The sequence below is a fragment of the Leptonychotes weddellii genome, chromosome 11 (assembly GCF_054177405.1).
Source record: "Leptonychotes weddellii isolate Sample4059 chromosome 11, ASM5417740v2, whole genome shotgun sequence".
Lineage (NCBI taxonomy): Eukaryota > Metazoa > Chordata > Mammalia > Carnivora > Phocidae > Leptonychotes > Leptonychotes weddellii.
In genome coordinates this window covers 85,579,311-85,596,576 of record NC_138379.1, presented here as the reverse complement: position 1 = coordinate 85,596,576, position 17,266 = coordinate 85,579,311, and the positions used below count along the sequence as shown (strand labels likewise).

The 17,266-nt window shown below is 53.7% G+C and overlaps 1 protein-coding gene across 4 annotated transcripts in view; it reads left to right on the top strand.

Moving 5' to 3' along the window:
* ZBTB16 (zinc finger and BTB domain containing 16) overlaps positions 1–17,266 on the top strand; it is a 170,985-nt gene that overhangs the window by 146,268 nt on the left and 7,451 nt on the right. For all 4 annotated transcript variants that reach the window (XM_031030237.2, XM_031030238.2, XM_006735359.3 and 1 more), the window contains exons 5-6: positions 12,108–12,278; positions 17,073–17,240. In XM_031030237.2, coding sequence (XP_030886097.1) covers positions 12,108–12,278; positions 17,073–17,240 — 339 coding nt within the window. The remainder of the gene's footprint in view (positions 1–12,107; positions 12,279–17,072; positions 17,241–17,266) is intronic.

Genomic DNA, 17,266 nt, shown 5'->3' with positions numbered 1-17,266 from the left:
TATTAAACTTCACGGTACAGAAACGGACCCGGCTCATCCTCCCCGAGTAGCCGGCTCGCTCCTGTTACTTTCCATGTTGCTCTCCCAAGAACTGGGAGGGAAACCCGTAGCCAGATCCCGTGCTGTTCCGCTCAGCTCTGTTTCAGTTTCACTCCTTTCTTTTCTCCCCTTTATCCTGGGGGTGAGTTTTCCTTACCCCGTTATTCTAAAAGGCACCTGAGATGATTTGGAGTCTTCGAATCCATTCCGAGGAGACCAAACAAGAGTCCTAACGTGTACTAGGATCCAACACAAAGGGTTTGGCGTTTCAGAAAGACCCCGACGATGCATGGTGTCCGGCTCCGGGCGGGCAGGGGTGGCAGTGTAGACCGAGAAAGAAGGGAGTCCGTTCCTGAAAAACTCACTTTGCTCTTTGGTTCGCTCTGGAATGAAACATTTTCCTCTGACCAGAATGAAATGAAGATCACCCGGTTCCTCCCTGGGACGCACCCAAGAAAGCCAGGACGCAGGTCCTGAAGGGCTGGGATATTGGTGGACCGGCACCCAAGGTTGAAAGTCAGGTTCAGAGAGCCCTTGTGTCCTCCCCTCACACCCTGGGGCCTGGGGCCTTGCCTGGAGCTGCTGGGTTCTCTTGTTTATTCCTCTCTGTCTAGGAAGACCACCTCCACCCTTCATCCTTCCTATAAAACTCACTCTGTCTAGCTCCATAAAACGAATGCGGGGCAGCTCTGAATAAGGTGTCATCAGGCTGAGCTTCAACTCAACTATGGCTAAGACGTTCACTCCCGAGAGCTTGACCTGCCCTGCCCTCACTCTTGGTATCTACCTTTGTGCGGGAGCTTTTTATATTTCAATTTGCTTCTGAATGTCCTGTAAAATTAATGGTGTATGCACTTTCCCCCTTTTTGGCCATTGTTTGCGGTACAGTATGGGAAGGCCCGGTGCCTCTGAGAGCCTGGTTACCGTGGGAATGAATGGCCACCACACTCTCAGGCTCCCGGCCTCCTTTTAATTGTTGACAGTAAAAAGCATTTAAATGCTGCTTAATTTGTAATCATCTTCTGGAGGGGGAAGGAGAGGAACCATTAAAATGTCAGTAAAATGAATACGTCCTTCTCTCTCTCTCTCTCTCTCTTTTTTTTTTTGTTGGGTTTTGTTTATGTATATGGGGTTGCTTTTTCTTTTCAATGCCTGATGTGTGTCAGATGCCGCAATGGCTCTGAAACAACCAGCATTTCACTTTATTTTGAGTATCTGTCCCCCCCAAGCCCTGCTCCCCTCCCCAGCCCATTCTGGGTCTCTGGGTCTTTGCCTGCCTCTGTCTCTCTCTCCTTGTCTATCCCTGCTCTTCTCTCTGACCTCCTCCTACCTCCACCTCACTGTCTCTGGAATACATCAGGGGTTTACAAGATGGGTTAAATAAGACCCCAGCTGAGTTGTTGTTTTCCCAGAGACCCCTCTTGTAGGCCCTGGTTCCTTCCCCGTGGCCTCAAGATGACTCAGGGCAGGCCTGGGACTGGAGAGGTTGACTCCCTATAGAAAACGTCTTGTCCACCTGATGAACACAAGTGATGAGAGAGACCTGGTAACTTATTATCCAAATAAGGACATTGGTCTTAATCTTCAGGTGGAACCACCGTGCTCCCATGAAGCTCTAGGCCCACTGTTGAGACTTCTAGTGCCTGTTATGTGTAGGCACAGGGCCCTAAGGAAATCAGAAGGTCTGGTTCTCTGACTCACCCTCTCTGAGGGTCACTTGGGGGTCTTTTCTGTTACAACAGTGCTGGGGGCATGGGAGAGCAAGGCCTGCTTCCCTATCCCCATCCCATCAGCACAGAAGCCTGCAGGTACCCTCAGACCCAGTGATTCAAGAATTACCCTTCTGAGTGGATGGCCAGTTCTGCAAGGAACCAAGTAGGTAACTAGTGGTCACTTGAGAGAAAGGACCTACCAGGTTCTCTCAAGTCTGGCTTTCCCCATCTTCCTAAAACTCCCTGTCTCACAGGGCTGCTTGAGAAGGGTTTAGGGGTGATAGACCTGGATTCGCCCCTAGCAAATTCTCACTCAAGATTAGGTCTTTTCTTTGCCTCACCTGTGACTATCCCTCTGTGAGCCTGAGACAGTGGTTTCCGGGGAAGCCTCGAGATTCTCTTTAACTAAAAGAAGGCTGTCAAATCAGACTTTGAAGGAGAAATGCCTGAACTACATCTCAGTGGGAGAATGGATCTTTTAGTCTTCAATAGGCCTAGAATAATTGACTGTCAGAATAGGGGGAAAAGCTTTCAAGGATCATTTACTTCTACCTTCATTTTTCCTGTGAGGAAACAGAGATGCAGAGAGGTCTAGTCACCTACCCAAGAGTGCACAGCGAGTTAGTCACTGAGCCAGGACTTGAGAACAGGCCTTCCGGCTGAAGACCCCAGTGCTTTACACTCTTCCATTGGGAGTATTTAGTGAGAAGTCTTAGGAAAGAGTAGGGCGAGAGGATAATTATTCTGGTCTGTCCTTTCCCGTGTCATCCTAACTTCCCAGCACACACTTCAGGGGCTCTTTTCCCAGAAGCCTCTAGGAGCAAAGGCGTTAGAGACCGAAGCCTGCAGAGAGCTGCAGGGAGCCGAGGGTACAGAGCCGAGGACACGCCAGAGGGACTGAGGGAAGAACCCATTATAGCTCTGTGCTGGTTCTTTAGCCACCTCCCTCCAAACATGCCACGTAGGGAGCCCTTTGCCTTTGGGAACCTAGAGGGTGGACAAGTGCGTGCCTCTCTCCTTTGAGCTTTATCCCTATAGAACAAGCAGCATAGAGAAATTGAGGAGGGCAATTCTGTGTGTCTTGGCAGGAGAAGCTGCACACGGGTCCCTAAGGCAGCGCTTTGCCCACCCCCCCCAGCCCCGTCTCCCCCCAGCCTGGTCCCATCTCCAAGGCTGCTCCTCCACTGGAATGGCTAGTACCTGCCAGAAGCTTCTGATCCCCAGGGCTGGGCCCAGGGGCTGGGCTGGGCTGGGCTGGGCGACGACAGCACACTGCTGCCCCTTTCCTCTCAGGGCTGTTGAAGTTGGTCCAATTTTTCAATCGTGGGCCAATTAGTTTCACAAATGGGGGCCCCCGTGGTGCCAAGGCGCATTTGTTCCGGGCCTGCGCACTGGCCGGGCCCCATTGTCCTGCCTCCCGCCCCCATGTGGGCCCATTGTCCTCACCCCCAGCGGGTGCTGCTTACTGCGGCTTCTCGGGCAGGCGTCCTGCAGGCTCCAGGCTGCACCGCGGGCTCCGGGCTGCAGGGCCGCAGCTGGTCGAGGTGCTTAAGGCCGCGGACCCTGTGACCTTTGCCCCAGTCCTGCTGTCATTTTGAAAGTTACAGACCAGAGGGCTGCATACCTCTCTGGATTTACTTCCCACCCCAAGCCCAGAGCCTGTACACGCGCGAGCGAGCGTGCGCGCGCGCGCGTGCACACACACACACACACACACACGCTGTCTCTCACTGGTCTCCTCGTCTCCCTCCCCACCCCTCCTTCCCTTCTTCCTCCTCCTCCTCATGCTCTTGTGGTGGAAATTTGGATTCAGGAGTGTCTGAAAGGCTTCAGGAACATGACCGGGAAGTGGCTGCAGGTGCAGGTGGGAAGGATGTACCCGGAGAGGCAACTGGTCACTTCTGGTGCGGAGGACGCTGTGACTTCTCCTCGTGTGGCTTTCAATCCTCCGCCTCCTTACTTCCACATCAGATGCCGGGACGGGCCCAATGGAGGTGCACGTTCCCATCAGTTTGGCATCTTGCAGTTGAGTTTGCCCTTGACACCCTTCCTGCCAGGGGCCCGTACCCCCCCGGAAAGCGTGGCCCACCAGGAGGGAGATGGAGCAGGGAGGCGGTCATGTCACCAGGCGGCAGAGCACAGATCTGGTCCCTTTTTAACCTGTTGACTCTCTCTCGCAAACCAAACTCAACTTTCTTCCTCCATTTAGTTTCCCTTCCTTCCTTCTCCACCCCCTTTCCTGTCCCCCTCCCTCAGTTTCTCCTCCTCTCCGGCTCGTTTGTTGGAGTGATTGACAAAATTAGTAAATCCATTCATGTTACTTTTATTGTGCAGGTCTCAGTAAATCCCGTGTGTCCGGGGTGCACCTTAATGAGCTAGTGAGCTGACAAATTTGTTTACTGTAGCTGGAGGTGCCGAGTAATGAAATGCACTTGTGTCTGCAGCTCACTGCTAAACAAATACACAGTTTTCTGGAAGCCAGCTTTGCTAGCTGCTGCCTGAGGATGCAGCCACATTCCCCCAGAGACGGAGAGGGTGTGTGCCTGGAGACGTGTAATCACTCACCCATCCATGGCTTAGTTTTAAAACAAATTAGAATCAGCTCCTCCAGCTCCTCCCCTTTTTGGTTATTCATTGAGAACTCTCAGCTCCCTGGACTAATGATATGAAACCCTCACATTCCTCCTTTGCCTTGTGGAAATGGAAGGTTATATAGATTGCCTCCAAGATTCAAGAAAGAAAGGAAAGGGGTAGGAGGGCTGGATGAGGAGACTGGAATTGACAAGGCTGAAATCGACAAGAAGACTTGATGGAAGGTTTCTAGCTCCAGGCTTGGTTTGAGAAGAGGTAACCGAACAGATGATTAAAGGTGTCCCAGCAGCAGGCGACTCTGTGTGTGGGAGACAAGCCCCCATGCACAGGCCTGTGGCTAATCTGGTTCAAGCCGGGCCCCAGGAGATGTTTTCTCAGTCTTCTCTAGCTGTCATGCGAGGGAGGCCAACAGCAGTAAAGGATACAGTGGGGCTTGTCTCCCACTCTCAGAATCGGTCTTTCTCAGGCATCAGTGGGCTGACACTTTCTTGGGCTGGGCAGACTGGGCCCTCAATGAGCAAGCAGCTAACTTTCTGAAGAAGGCTGGGAATTCAGGAGCTCAACCCAAATGATCCTGTCACTTGTGCCCAAGAGAACAGCTAGCAAGAGAGTTCTTGGCCCTTTCTCCAGTAGGTCCCTTGAAAAACAGCCAAACCCTAAATGATGGTACAGGGGGGAGTCAAAAGGGAGGCACCCCTGCCGTTGTCATGGCTGGGCATTCATTTCATTTCTGTCTGCTCTCTGTCCCTGCCCCCTCCGCACCTGTAGCCTTCTCCATCCTCTCGAGATGCAGACAGGCTTCCTGCCTGCGGTGTGAGTCAGCCTTGGGCTGCTTGTCTCGGTCTTTTTCTCTTGCACAGTGGATGATGCAGTTCTTCCGTGTTCTTTAACAATGACGGGGGGGGGGGGGCGGGTGTGTGGGCAGAGGAGGGAGCAAGGAGAAAGACGGGGAAGGGGAAAAGGCAGCAGTCTCAATTGATGGTTTTGGTGTGTGGCTACCAGGGTAGCCTGTGGCCGGAAATGGCATCTAGGTGGTCAGAGGAAGTAGAAAGACCTCTCTGAAGGATTTGGGGGTCAGGTTGGGGGTGGAGGTGGGAGATGGTTCCAGTTTAAATCAAGGTTTTTGCGGGGCACCTGGGTGGCTCAGTTGTTAAGTGTCTGCTTTCGGCTCAGGTCATGGTCCCAGGGCCCTGGGATCGAGTCCCGCATCGGGCTCCTTGCTCAGTGGGGAGCCTGCTTCTCCCCCTCCCACTCCCCCTTCTTGTGTTCCCTCTCTCGCTGTGTCTCTTTCTGCCAAATAAATAAATAAAATCTTTCAAAAAAAGATCAAGGTTTTTGCAGTCCCCCTAAAGTTGAGATTTTCTTCCTCTGGGGAGAAAAAACGAAACCGTTGGGGGTGGCGGGGAAGGCGGCTGTTGCTTGGCTGGGTGAGGTTAGGTGGGGTTGGACCCGACAAGGCTGTCTGTGGGCCGCGTGCATGCACATACACACACAGGCGTGCCCGTGGTCCAGCACACGCACACGTGGCAGTCATAGCCAACTTGCCAAAAAAAGCCAGAGTATATTTAGATCCCTCTGCTCTTTTGATTAAGAAACTGCTTATGCTGGAGATAATAAGAGCCTTGTTCCAAGAAGGTGTAGCACCTGAACATCTTTTCCAGCTGTGTACCCCTCTGATCCTGTTCCTTCCTTTCTATTAAAGAGCTAATTGGTATGGAAATGGCACAGGTGTAAACATGAGGGTTTTGTGTCTCATAATTTCAGACCCGGTCATCACCTGGGTGAAATAACTATCCTGGATCTATGTCACCCCTCATGCCTCTTGTTCCACCCTGGCCTTGGCTTTTTCCCATTCTTTGGCTATAATTAAACTTGTTTTAAATCGAGAGTCTGCAAGTTGGACATGCCCTGCAGCCAAAACGGGCCGTGCTGCCCTTGGGGCGGGAGGGTGGATGAGCTGTGGGTCACCATCTCCAGAGACAAAAGGGACGCAAATGGTAGCCGGGATATTTGCATGGGTCCTGCCCACGTTACCTAGAACCAGGCTTTTCATTCAAGAGGTTATTTCTTCTTTTCTTTTTTTAAATTTATTTGACAGAGAGAGACACAGTGAGAGAGGGAACACAAGCAGGGGGAGTGGGAGAGGGAGAAACAGGCTTCCAGTCAAGCAGGGAGCCCGATGCGGGGCTCGATCCCAGGACCCTGGGATCATGACCTGAGCCGAAGGCAGACGCCTAACGACTGAGCCACCCGGGCGCCCCTCAAGAGGTTATTTCATTCCATAACCTCTTATATTACCTTTGGCAATAAACCGTGTCAGGCAGACCCCCTTGGAGCACAGCTCAATACCGAGCCTCATTCGTTCCTCGGAAGAGCAGAGGAGGGGCTGTTCTTTGACCTGATAAATTATTTCCTTGGACCCAGGCTAATTTATGTGCCCGGCTTACATTATGATTTCCGGATTGATCAAAAGCAGTACAGTTGCAGAATTTACATACTCAAAAACATGTGTCCCTTGCCTCCGAATAGCACTGGGAAGTTGGAGTTGGAAAGGGCAGGTGAGTTAGGAATGGGAATGCCGTTTCCTAGAAGAAGAAATGAAGCCTGGGGTCACAGCGCCGGGCAGGTTGCGCCTCGGGCCAGCACTGAGGGCTTCTGCTGGATTCACTGCTTAATGTGGTAAAAAACTGGTCCTTCTGTGGTTTCAGTCTTCGCTGCTGACCCACAGAGTTCAGACGCGGAGTAAGAACTCGGGAGTCATGTCTAGCCTACCAGACAGACACGAGAGGCCCCAACAAGATCAGATGCCTGTGGGTCACTTGGTGTTACTGATTTCCAAAGAGAGTCTTGCTGGAAGTGCTCAGTAATGACTTCATTTGGTCTGAGCTTTTCTGTAGCTCTAGCTGTCTGGCTCTCTCTACTAGGACTGCCTCCACCTCCGGTCCCTTGTCTGCCCCTTGTGATTGTCCCACAGCTCCTTCCTTAGCCTCTTATGCACCATACAGTTAGTTACTGAGTGCGTATGCTACACCAGGCCCCGTGGTTAGGGTGGGGGAGTATAAAGATTAAGGGAACAGTTCCTGCTTTGGAGGGCTTACAGTCTAGTAGGCAGAGCTGAATGTCAAAAATAAATGCATCAGAGGGTTTTATATGCTGTAGTCGTGCGGGCTTAGAGGAAGAAGATGTTCTTGGCATTGAGTCCTAAATGGTGTAACTCATCCAAGATGCCTCCTCTAGAGTCAACTTCCTGGAAGCAGTGGCCCAGAGTCAATAAAGCAACTTCAGCTCGTCTCCTGCGCAGGGCAGCCGTGATCCCCATCCGGGCCGTCCATTGCTGCAGGGGGATGCCCGGCTAAGAGGGGAGAGGGGCACTGAGGCTGGGATCCAGCCCTCTTTGCTCGCCAGAGCCGTGCGCCTGGGCAACTATCTGTGTCTGCCCACAGTCAGAGGCATGATTTTCTAATTCAGACAAAGGCGGCGTCTGGGCTGGCAGGGGCTCTGCTGTCACTTTGTAGTTACAAAGCCTTTGCGCGTGGGTATCTCATTTGATGCTCTCAGCAACAACAGTGTGGCAAAGGATGAGCAAACCCTGGTCCAGAGAAGTTCAGTGACTTGCTTAGAATCACAAGGCAAGTAAGCGGCAGAACCAAGACCCCTGTGCTTCTTTTGTTTCCCTTGGGCCATGCTGACCAGATGATTTCTGACGGTTTTCTGCAACCAGGGGAGGCTCCTCCTGCCTCCCCAGTGGTATCAGGCATGAGGTCTCTCTGTGGCAGAGGAAGGAGCACCAAGCATCTCTGGGGTTCAGGCGGTGTGAGGAACAGAAGGGTGTAACCCTGCCCAGCCTCTTGCCCGGCCGCACATCTCCCGGTAGCTAATGAATTGCTAATACAATTTTCTAGATAATTTTATTTCCATAGTCCCACATTTTAATGTGTTTCCAAAAGCTAGCATTTATTTGCTTAATCTCCCAGTGTAATAGAATCTGCCCTGACTCATCATACATGCGAACAATCAGCTAGGCAGAAACTACAGCAAATTGTTTAATAACTCAAATCTAGTCTCTAGATTTTTAGCTTGCATGCACCAGTAGCTTTTCTCGTGTCTCTCCCATTCCCCCCCGCCCCCAACCTCTTCCTTTTTAAATATTTCTCCATCTTCTCAGCTGTTGGTCTCCAAACAGAAGAGAGGGGAGAATGGATACGGGGCCTCAGAGGTCCCTTCTCATCTCTGTACCTCGGCTGGTGTCCTCAGTGGCCAAGGAGGGCCCCTGAGCCTTGTGAGATGTCCCAGGAAGGGGGGGAGAGGGACCCTTGCATGGACATGGTAGAATTTCCTTCCCAAGTGAGGGTGATGTCACCTGAAACCGGCCATCAGGGTGCAGAGCTGGCCATCCGGGGGCACCATGCTTCCCAACTGAGCCCCCGTGTCAGGTCCTGTCACGCCATCTTCCCTGGACCTCATTTTTCCACTCTCCTCCCCCGGGGGCATTGCCCTTATATACAGGCTGGTTCCTGCTGGCACCCCCCCTCCCCAGCCATTCCAGGCACCACACTGGCCCCACTGACCTTCCCCGCTCATCTCCACCCTCTGGGGCTGTCGTGTGTCCCTGACTGCTCTGAAGGTTGCTTGCGGTGTTTCCTTAGCCTGGCCCCTGTAGCCCTCCTCCCGGTCCTTGGCTTCTCAGTAGTCTTCATTTCTCAATGCCACAGTCCTCACGGAGTCACCCTGTCTTATCCCCTGGCGGGTCACCCTGTCTGTATCCCCTACTCGTCTGGGACCCCAGTTCTCTGGTTGGTCTCAGCATCCCCTTTGTCACCTCACAGTGCCTACACTTGGTCACTGCACATTGAGTGCGCTGGATGGACACGAAGTGGGTTCAGGCCATCCTGAGAGGTATGGGTGGCCTGGGGGGGGGTGGCTTTGAGGAACCTTGGAAAGACCTGGGGGGCTGAGTGCTGTGGTGTCCTCAGACCGTCCTGCCGGAGGGCCCCAGCCCTCAGAACTCCTCTGGGCCTGGCGTTGTAGGCTTGGAGTGTCCCTACTGGGGATGTCACGCTCCCTCTGACCCAGGTGCCATCTACCCTGGGGACGTCAGGGGATGTCTAAGGAGAAATCCGTGCTGCCAAAGGGCACAGCTTGCCCGCGAGGCCTGCTCCAGCTTACCAATTCAAGGCAGCTGTTTGACATCTGGCTTACTTGGGGCCCATGCTGGGGGCCCTCAGGATGAAACGGCCAGGGCAGCTGTGTCACAGATCTCGCTGCAGATGGACTGCACACCTGGGCGTGTTGAGCTGGCCAGGGTGGGCACTGAGCGCTCACTGTCAGCCCTTGGGCTGCGTCCGCCTGGCAGGCCACTCCCCTGAGCCAGGTGCAGCCAGGCACCCCATTACCTCCCCGAGTTCTTGCCCCGGGACGTGGGAAGGCTTCAGAGAGCTGTACCTTGTGACTCTGCTTCCAGCCCGCTCCCCCTGGCCTGGGTTTTCTAACCGTCGCTGGAGTGAGCCCCGGTCACACCCAAGCGGGGTGAGAGCCGGCGCTCTGGCCCTACCTTGCCTCTTCCAGAAGCCCAGACAGACAGGAGGCGTGCCCCGAAGCAGACCTGGGCCCAACCCTGTGGTGCCTGAAATCAGACCTCGACATTTGTTCAAATCTCAGCTCTACCTCTTCTGACTGTGTGACCTTAGGCAAGTTGGTTAATCGCTCTGTTTTCCCATTTGTGGGAAGGGGGATGAGAATGCCTGCCTTGTGGGGTTGGATGCGCGTGTTAATTGAGATAGCAGCATAGATAAAGCACGTGAATCAGTTCCTTTCCCTTGAGATAGCAGCATAGATAAAGCACGTGAATCAGTTCCTTTCCCTTGTGTTTGTTGAGGCCAGGAGCAAAACAGGGCTCTTGCTTTGTGTTCAGCCTTCCCTGGACCTGGATGCAGGCGGCAGCTGCATGGATGGCCGTGGGGGGTGGAGGAAGGGGGGGGGGCGCGGATAGAAGGGTCTGGCCTTCCCGCTAGTTCATCCTAAACCCAGCCACGAATGGGACTGGGGCAGCGAGAACAGACCACCCCTTTGCTCTCTCCAGGGATGGACCAGGGTGGCAGCAGGGTCTTCATGCTGTCCCTCTCCACCCCACTTTCTACGCAGAGCTCCTTGATCCAGCACTGAGCAGCCAGGGCTCTGCCCTTGCTCCCCTCTGGGCTGTGTTGACAGATGCTAGGCCTGTCCACCCTTCCCACTTGTGTCCTTTACACAGGGCCAGGCGGTGCAGGGCTGAACACCGGTGATACTGGTCAGATGCCAGCAAGAGGGAGCAGATGAGCTTCCCAGGGGAGCTGACATGCTTAGGGAAGTAGGATCCAAAAGGGTGGGCAATGAGCCACCAGTGAGGACCCAGATGGTGGGTCTCCATGCTTCCTCGTGTGCTGCTGTACGCAGAGAGGTTAATGGCTCCAGAGCAGGATCTTTCTTTGTAGGATACCATGGGGTACCTATCTAAGCTTCTGATCACTGCAGAGAATGGCCAGACAGAATGAAATGAAATGACAATCTCATGCCACTCACTAGCTTCAAATCCTTTGACAGTTGCCCACTGGTCTTGAGATGCAGCCCAAATGTCTTCACATGGTTTTCAAGACCCGCATGTGACCTGGCCCTGCCTACTTCTTTGACCTTCCCTCTACTGTCTCCCCACCTCCCTAGCGATGCTGTTCTTCTGTCTTATCCTCTGATAACTGCGTTTCTTTCCAGGCTAGAGTGTTCATGGATGCTCTCCCCCAGTGGTCCCTTGTGCTGGGTGACATCTATGACAACAGCAGAGACTTTGTAGAGTTTTCCATGGTTGGATTCCCCAGTGCCCAAAAGGGAGTCCTCCTTAGAGAAGGTACTAGAATAATATTTGTTGAATTAAGAGACTCTTAAGATGGGTGCTTTGGTGAAGGGAGAACTGGTTAAAAGAAGAGGGTCTGTAGCTAGCCTCTGGAGAGGATTCAGACCCAGGCAGCCTGGGTTGGGACTGCATCTCTGCAGTTTCTGAGCTCCATGGAACTTGGGACAAGTTGCACAATCGCGGTGTCCTCATTTGCCTCATCTGAGAGGGGAGGTGGTGGAGCCTGCCTTCTGGAGACGGGACTTTCAGTTAGCTCCATTCGACCATGGGCTGGCACGTGCTGTCTTCGTGATTGTGATCCCCCACAGAGGCCACCCCAACTTCCCACCTCCTGCCCCAGACTCCCAAAAGTCCCCCTGACACATGCCATCTTTTTTTTTTTTTTAAAGATTTTATTTATTTCTTTGACAGAGAGAGACACAGCGAGAGAGGGAACACAAGCAGGGGGAGTGGGAGAGGGAGAAGCAGTCTCCCCGCGGAGCAGGGAGCCCGATGTGGGGCTCGATCCCAGGACCCTGGGATCACGACCTGAGCCGAAGGCAGACGCTTAACGACTGTGAGCCACCCAGGCACCCCGACACATGCCATCTTAATACCCTGCCTTTGACACAGCCCCCCACACAGCTACTGACTCACGTTTGTTGTTGTGACGGATTGGTTGTCTCTTTCTCCTGCTAGACTTTAGGTGCCATAAGGGTGAGCGGTAAGTCGATTTTGTCCACGATTGGAGCCACACGCTAGGTGCCCCCTCACCACTGCATGGCCTGGGCCGCCTCTGGGTTCGCCCCCGAGCAGAGGCCTAGCCCTGGCTCTGGCTCTGGCCCGGATGAGTCAGGAGAGGCTGTGTGCTCCCCGCTCCTGAGCTCTCCTGTTCCCCACAGGCACGGACATGGCCGTCTTCTGTCTGCTGTGCGGGAAGCGATTCCAGGCCCAGAGCGCGCTCCAGCAGCACATGGAGGTCCACGCGGGCGTGCGCAGCTACATCTGCAGCGAATGCAACCGCACCTTCCCCAGCCACACCGCCCTCAAACGCCACCTGCGCTCACACACCGGTAAGCCCGTCCAGGGGATGGCTGGCTCAGAGTCCCTGGGAACCCGTGTCTGCATCTGCCTCCAGAGACATAAAGGGGAGGTGTCCGGCTGAGTCGGCCCTCAGCCCTTCTTTGCTCAAGGTGGGCATGGGGGGGCTTCCATTGTGCAGGTAAATGTTGTTAGTTCTTCTTCCCCTCCTATCTTGGGGACCTGTGGGTCTCAGTCTCTCTGCGCTCAATGGAGAGGGTATTCATTAGAAATGCAGGCTCTTGGGTTCTACCCTCAGAAACTTTGACTTCGTGGATATGGAGAGGGAGCCAACACTCGATGTGATGAGTAAGTATTCCCAAAAGATTCTGATGCAGGTGGACCCAAAACGCATTTGGAGAAAAACCTACCCACTTGGTCACCTCTCCCTGGCCTCCACCCCATGGACACATGCTCCTGACATCAGCCCTGGGCTCCTAAGGGCATGTTGCAGAAGTGGTACTGCTTGCTCTAAAATAACAGAAGCAAATTTTCTGTACTTGGCCATTAACCTTGATTAGGGGAGAAGATGAGGGCATATAAACAATGAGCCAGATGATGGAGGAGGAAAGTAGTCGTGAGTCAAGGGGGATGGGCCGTGTGCCCAGGTACTGGTTCATCCCGGCTGCCACCCTCTAGAAGGTTGACCCTGAGGGCCAGGAGGCAGATGGCTTTCTTGTAGCAGCCTCCGATCCCCTAGCAAAGTAATGGGTGACTTAAATTCATCCTTTTCTCTGGGAAAAAATTGGATCTTCGCTGACAGCACATGGATAAAGGAGTGTCCCTTTCTGAGTCTGTGTGTGTCTCTGCTCATGTGTGCTCTGTCCTGAGTTTGGAGTGAGAATGGGGGACAGGGTGGGGTCAGGGAGATAGAGAGGCAGACTCCATATCGGGGTCTATAACAGGGTGTAGGCTCATGTCTCTTGGAGAGGGTATTAAAAGCTGTGTGCTTCAAGATAGGAATGGTAGGACCTTCTCTGTCCTCATTCTTGGGTCTTGTCACAACTCTGGGATTAAGTATGCAGGCCAGGCCTTTCTTGGGTGGCAGTCTCTGCTGATGGAGGGAGGGGCTTTACTTATCATGGACTGAGCGGGTCTGTCCTGCCAAGAGTGTGCATCCTCATCCAGGAGCCTGCCTGGCCTTGCACTTTCTGATGTCATTCACTTGAGGGGAACGTATGGCCTTAAGCATCACCTGACTTGCATGGAGTCATTGAGGTTTGCTGGCATAAGACAGGGGAGGTCCCAGAGGGTAGGACCCGACAAGAAGGGCTTCTCTGTAGTGACCGTGTACACATCCCCTGCAGGTCTATGCACTCTCCTGTCCACACTTCCCCCCCGACTGGGTCCCCAAGTTCAGCCTTAACATGGTGGCCGGTCACCTTTCGGCCACTTCGGAGCATGCTGCTAGGTCAAGTCAGTTGGCTGCGTGGGACTTAAATGATCCCAACCTGCTGAGTCCACCCAGGATATGCCCTGCTCTGCCCGTGCTCCCTTCTAAGAGTGCAGACGCCAAAATATCACCGGCTCCTGTGTCAGTCATGGCATGGATCTGTGGGGAGCGGCTCTCTCCGGACAGAGTTCGGGAGAAGTACTTGTTTAATCTCGGGAACGTGGAGCACACTGCTGCCCACGCATGCGCGCGCACCCATCGATTTTCACACCAGTGAGGCCCCGTGCACACAAGCCCTCTACAGGCCGAGCACACCCCCCACACAATGCCTCATTAATATTCCGTTGTTCTTGGCCCAGTTGCTGCTGGGGCCGGGTGTTTAGCATCGGCAGCTGTGTTTGGTAGGTTAGTCCAGCCGCGCTCTTGGCATTGATGGATCCCTGATTCACACGGCTCATCATATAATAAACTCTCAGCTGTGCTAAAGGGAGGGGCTGACAGGGAGGGGCCCGAGGAGCTGCCGGGGTGGGGCCTGGCTGGTGCCACAGAAACCACCAGGTGAGGCCAGGCCACTGGGGTCACAGATGCACTGGGCAGGCCAGAGGGGCTCTAATTAGTCTCGTTTGTCCTGCACTTAATGTCAAGCTCATTAAAGAGGCTACAGAGTTAATCAACGTACCAGAAATTGGATTTTGAGTTCTGCAGTTTTGTGTACATTATGGTAGCATGGACACCAGTAACTCTCAGGGTGAGGATTTTAGGCCAGGTGATCACCATGCTTCAAAGTGTGTGTGTGTGTGTGTGTGAGCACGCACGCACACGCGCGTATGTCTTTTTTTTCTTCTAAGTTCTTTTTACTCCTTTTCCTGGGCTGATTCTGGAGATTTCCTATTTAAACTCGTTTAACATGTGATCCACTTCATAATTAAATTCATAAAACTCTGATCAGACAAACCTCTCTGCTTTAACCCTTTGTTTTTTAAACTCTTAGCCCCCCCCTCTCCAGAGGGGGCGGCACAGACAGCGGCTCCCCGCCACTGCGCTCACCCCCCGGCCGGGTGGCTGCCGAGATGTACATTTTAATTACCGGCTCTCGTTGGAAGTCTCACGTGGCCCTTGCTTTATTTATTTATTTATATCTTAATGAGGATACTGAATCCTTGATTAAAGTCGTTATCGTTGCCAATTCGGCGGGGAGGGGGTGTCGGATGGCAGACGGGGGGTTGTGTGTGCAGACGTCTGCGCAGAGAGGGAGTGGTGCGCGGGCGCAGGCCTGCACGGACTGACCCTCACTCGGACAGACACACAACTAAGGAGGACCAGGGTCTGCACGGACCTCTGCTCCCCTGGGGCTGGGTGGGGCTGGTGGCTGGGGACCAGGCGGTCCGCACAGCCCTGGCAGAGAGGGGGCGCGCAGGGGCTGAGAACCCCGGGATTCGGCCTGTCTCCAGACCTACACGTGCCTCTGAGCCAGGGCTGTGCCTTCTAGATGGGTGAGAACTGGGGGGCCGGCTCTGCTCTTCCAACTTCTCCCGTCTGACCGTCTGACTCCTCGCGGAAGTGCTCGCACCCACCCTTCTCTGCCTCTGGAGCTTCTTGCAGAGAGAGAGCCCGTAGCCAGGGAGCAGACCCCAGCATCCACTCCCCACAGAGCCTTAAAAACCCTTCAGAGCCATCAGAAGAGATGAGAATTTATGTGGGGACAGGGGCCTGCGTTTGAGACGGGGGGGCGGGGGGAGGTTTGGTTAGCGGCCTGAGGAGGAGAGAGACAAGAGAGTAAAATATCATTTTAAGGAGGAAGTGAAGTGAAGGCAGAGGCATGCGAGTCTATAACGAGAAGGACAATTTATGCCCAGGCACGAGTGCAGTTTGACATGGGGATAATGAAAAAACGTAGGTCATTGTGGATGACTTAAACCTTCAGCAGCTGAAGAAAATGTATGAAATGCAGAGGACATTACACGGTTGGCAGCCCCGCACATCTGCAGAGGGACAAGTGAAATACAGTGGGCCATTCTTTACCATAAACTGTGGTTGTTGGAGATGCAGCCCAGAGAAATAGTAATTACAGTGACAAGACGAATCAGCGATATTTAAATATTCATGAACAAAGTCTGGGGTGATCCATCTATCTTTATTGTCTCTGCCTTCACTCCTGTAATAAATAAGTCGCTGAAGGCCTCACCTTTCAGCCCCCAAAGCCTCCACTTTGGGTACAAAGCAGAAGATGGTGAATCTGCACACCCCAACCTCTCACCATCCAGGGGCCTGGAAGGGAGGCTGACGGGCACGGCCTCTAGGCCGAGGGGCGGCTGCTCTCCCCAAGCTTCGTCTACCTGCCCTTTCCGAGTGTCTGCTCCAGGTCGGCCCTGTGCTGCGTCCCTGGGCAACAAGGATTAACAAGACTCCCTTCTTGCCCTTGAGATGCTTCCATCCTAGAGGCAGGGTGTGCGTGGCAGGAGAAACATGACAGCATGTCACTTAGCCATCTGATAAGTTATCACGTGTCCAGACTCTGAAACCAGATCTGAATCCCAACTCCGCTGCTTATAAGCTCTTTGACCTTAGAGACCATCTAAGCATCTCATTCTTCCTCTCTGCATGATGAGAATTCTGCATTTCTCGTCAGGTTATTGCAGTGATTACATGGTAAGATGTGTGTAAGGTTCCTAGCACGGTAGCGAGCCCTCAACAGATTGGGCTGTTTTGATTACAAAGTACCATAAAAATTATCCTGCTACTACAATAACACTGTGCTAGGCATTTCTTCTTTCTTGGGACAGAAGAAAGTGACTGAGTGTGCCTGGGTGGGAGGCGCTAAAAGGACACTTCCAAACCATGCGGATGTGTGAGCTGGGCCTTGAAGGATGACTAGGAGTTTGCTGGGGGGGGGGGCGGGGGGAGAGAGGAAATCAAGCAGAGGGGATAGTTGCTGAAGCTGTGGAGCGGGGAGAGAGCAGAAGGCATTTGGGGGATGGTGTGTTCTAGTTCCCCAAATTGAAGGGGTATTTTTGAGGGTAGGGGAGTCAGGCTGGAATGGCTTTTGCCCCTGACCTATGGGAAAGGGAGAGAAGGTAGCACGGGAAGCTGGGGGGCAAGTGTCACAGTGCACGAGTCTGCTCTCCCCTTGTGGGAGCCTGCTTGCTGGGGCCTGCTCTTCATCCCTGAACCAGTCGGGCGTTCTCCTCCTGAGACTGGCTCTGGACCCGTGGACGAGCCCTGGGCCGCACTGAAGTACGCTCCTGTGTTCACACGGGGGCTCCTGACGTTGTCTTTGGAGAACAGGGGCGAAGACAGGCAGTCTCATCTTCCTGGCGCACTGACCGTGCCCTGCTGTCTCCTAGAGCGGGGACGGGGGGAGGCAAGGCCCTGATCCAGCCCCTTGTCCCCACAGGCGACCACCCATACGAGTGTGAGTTCTGTGGCAGCTGCTTCCGGGATGAGAGCACACTCAAGAGCCACAAACGCATCCACACGGGCGAGAAACCCTACGAGTGCAATGGTTGTGGCAAGAAGTTCAGCCTCAAGCACCAGCTGGAGACGCACTACAGGGTGCACACGGGTACGGAGGGCCAGTGCGGGCCCCGG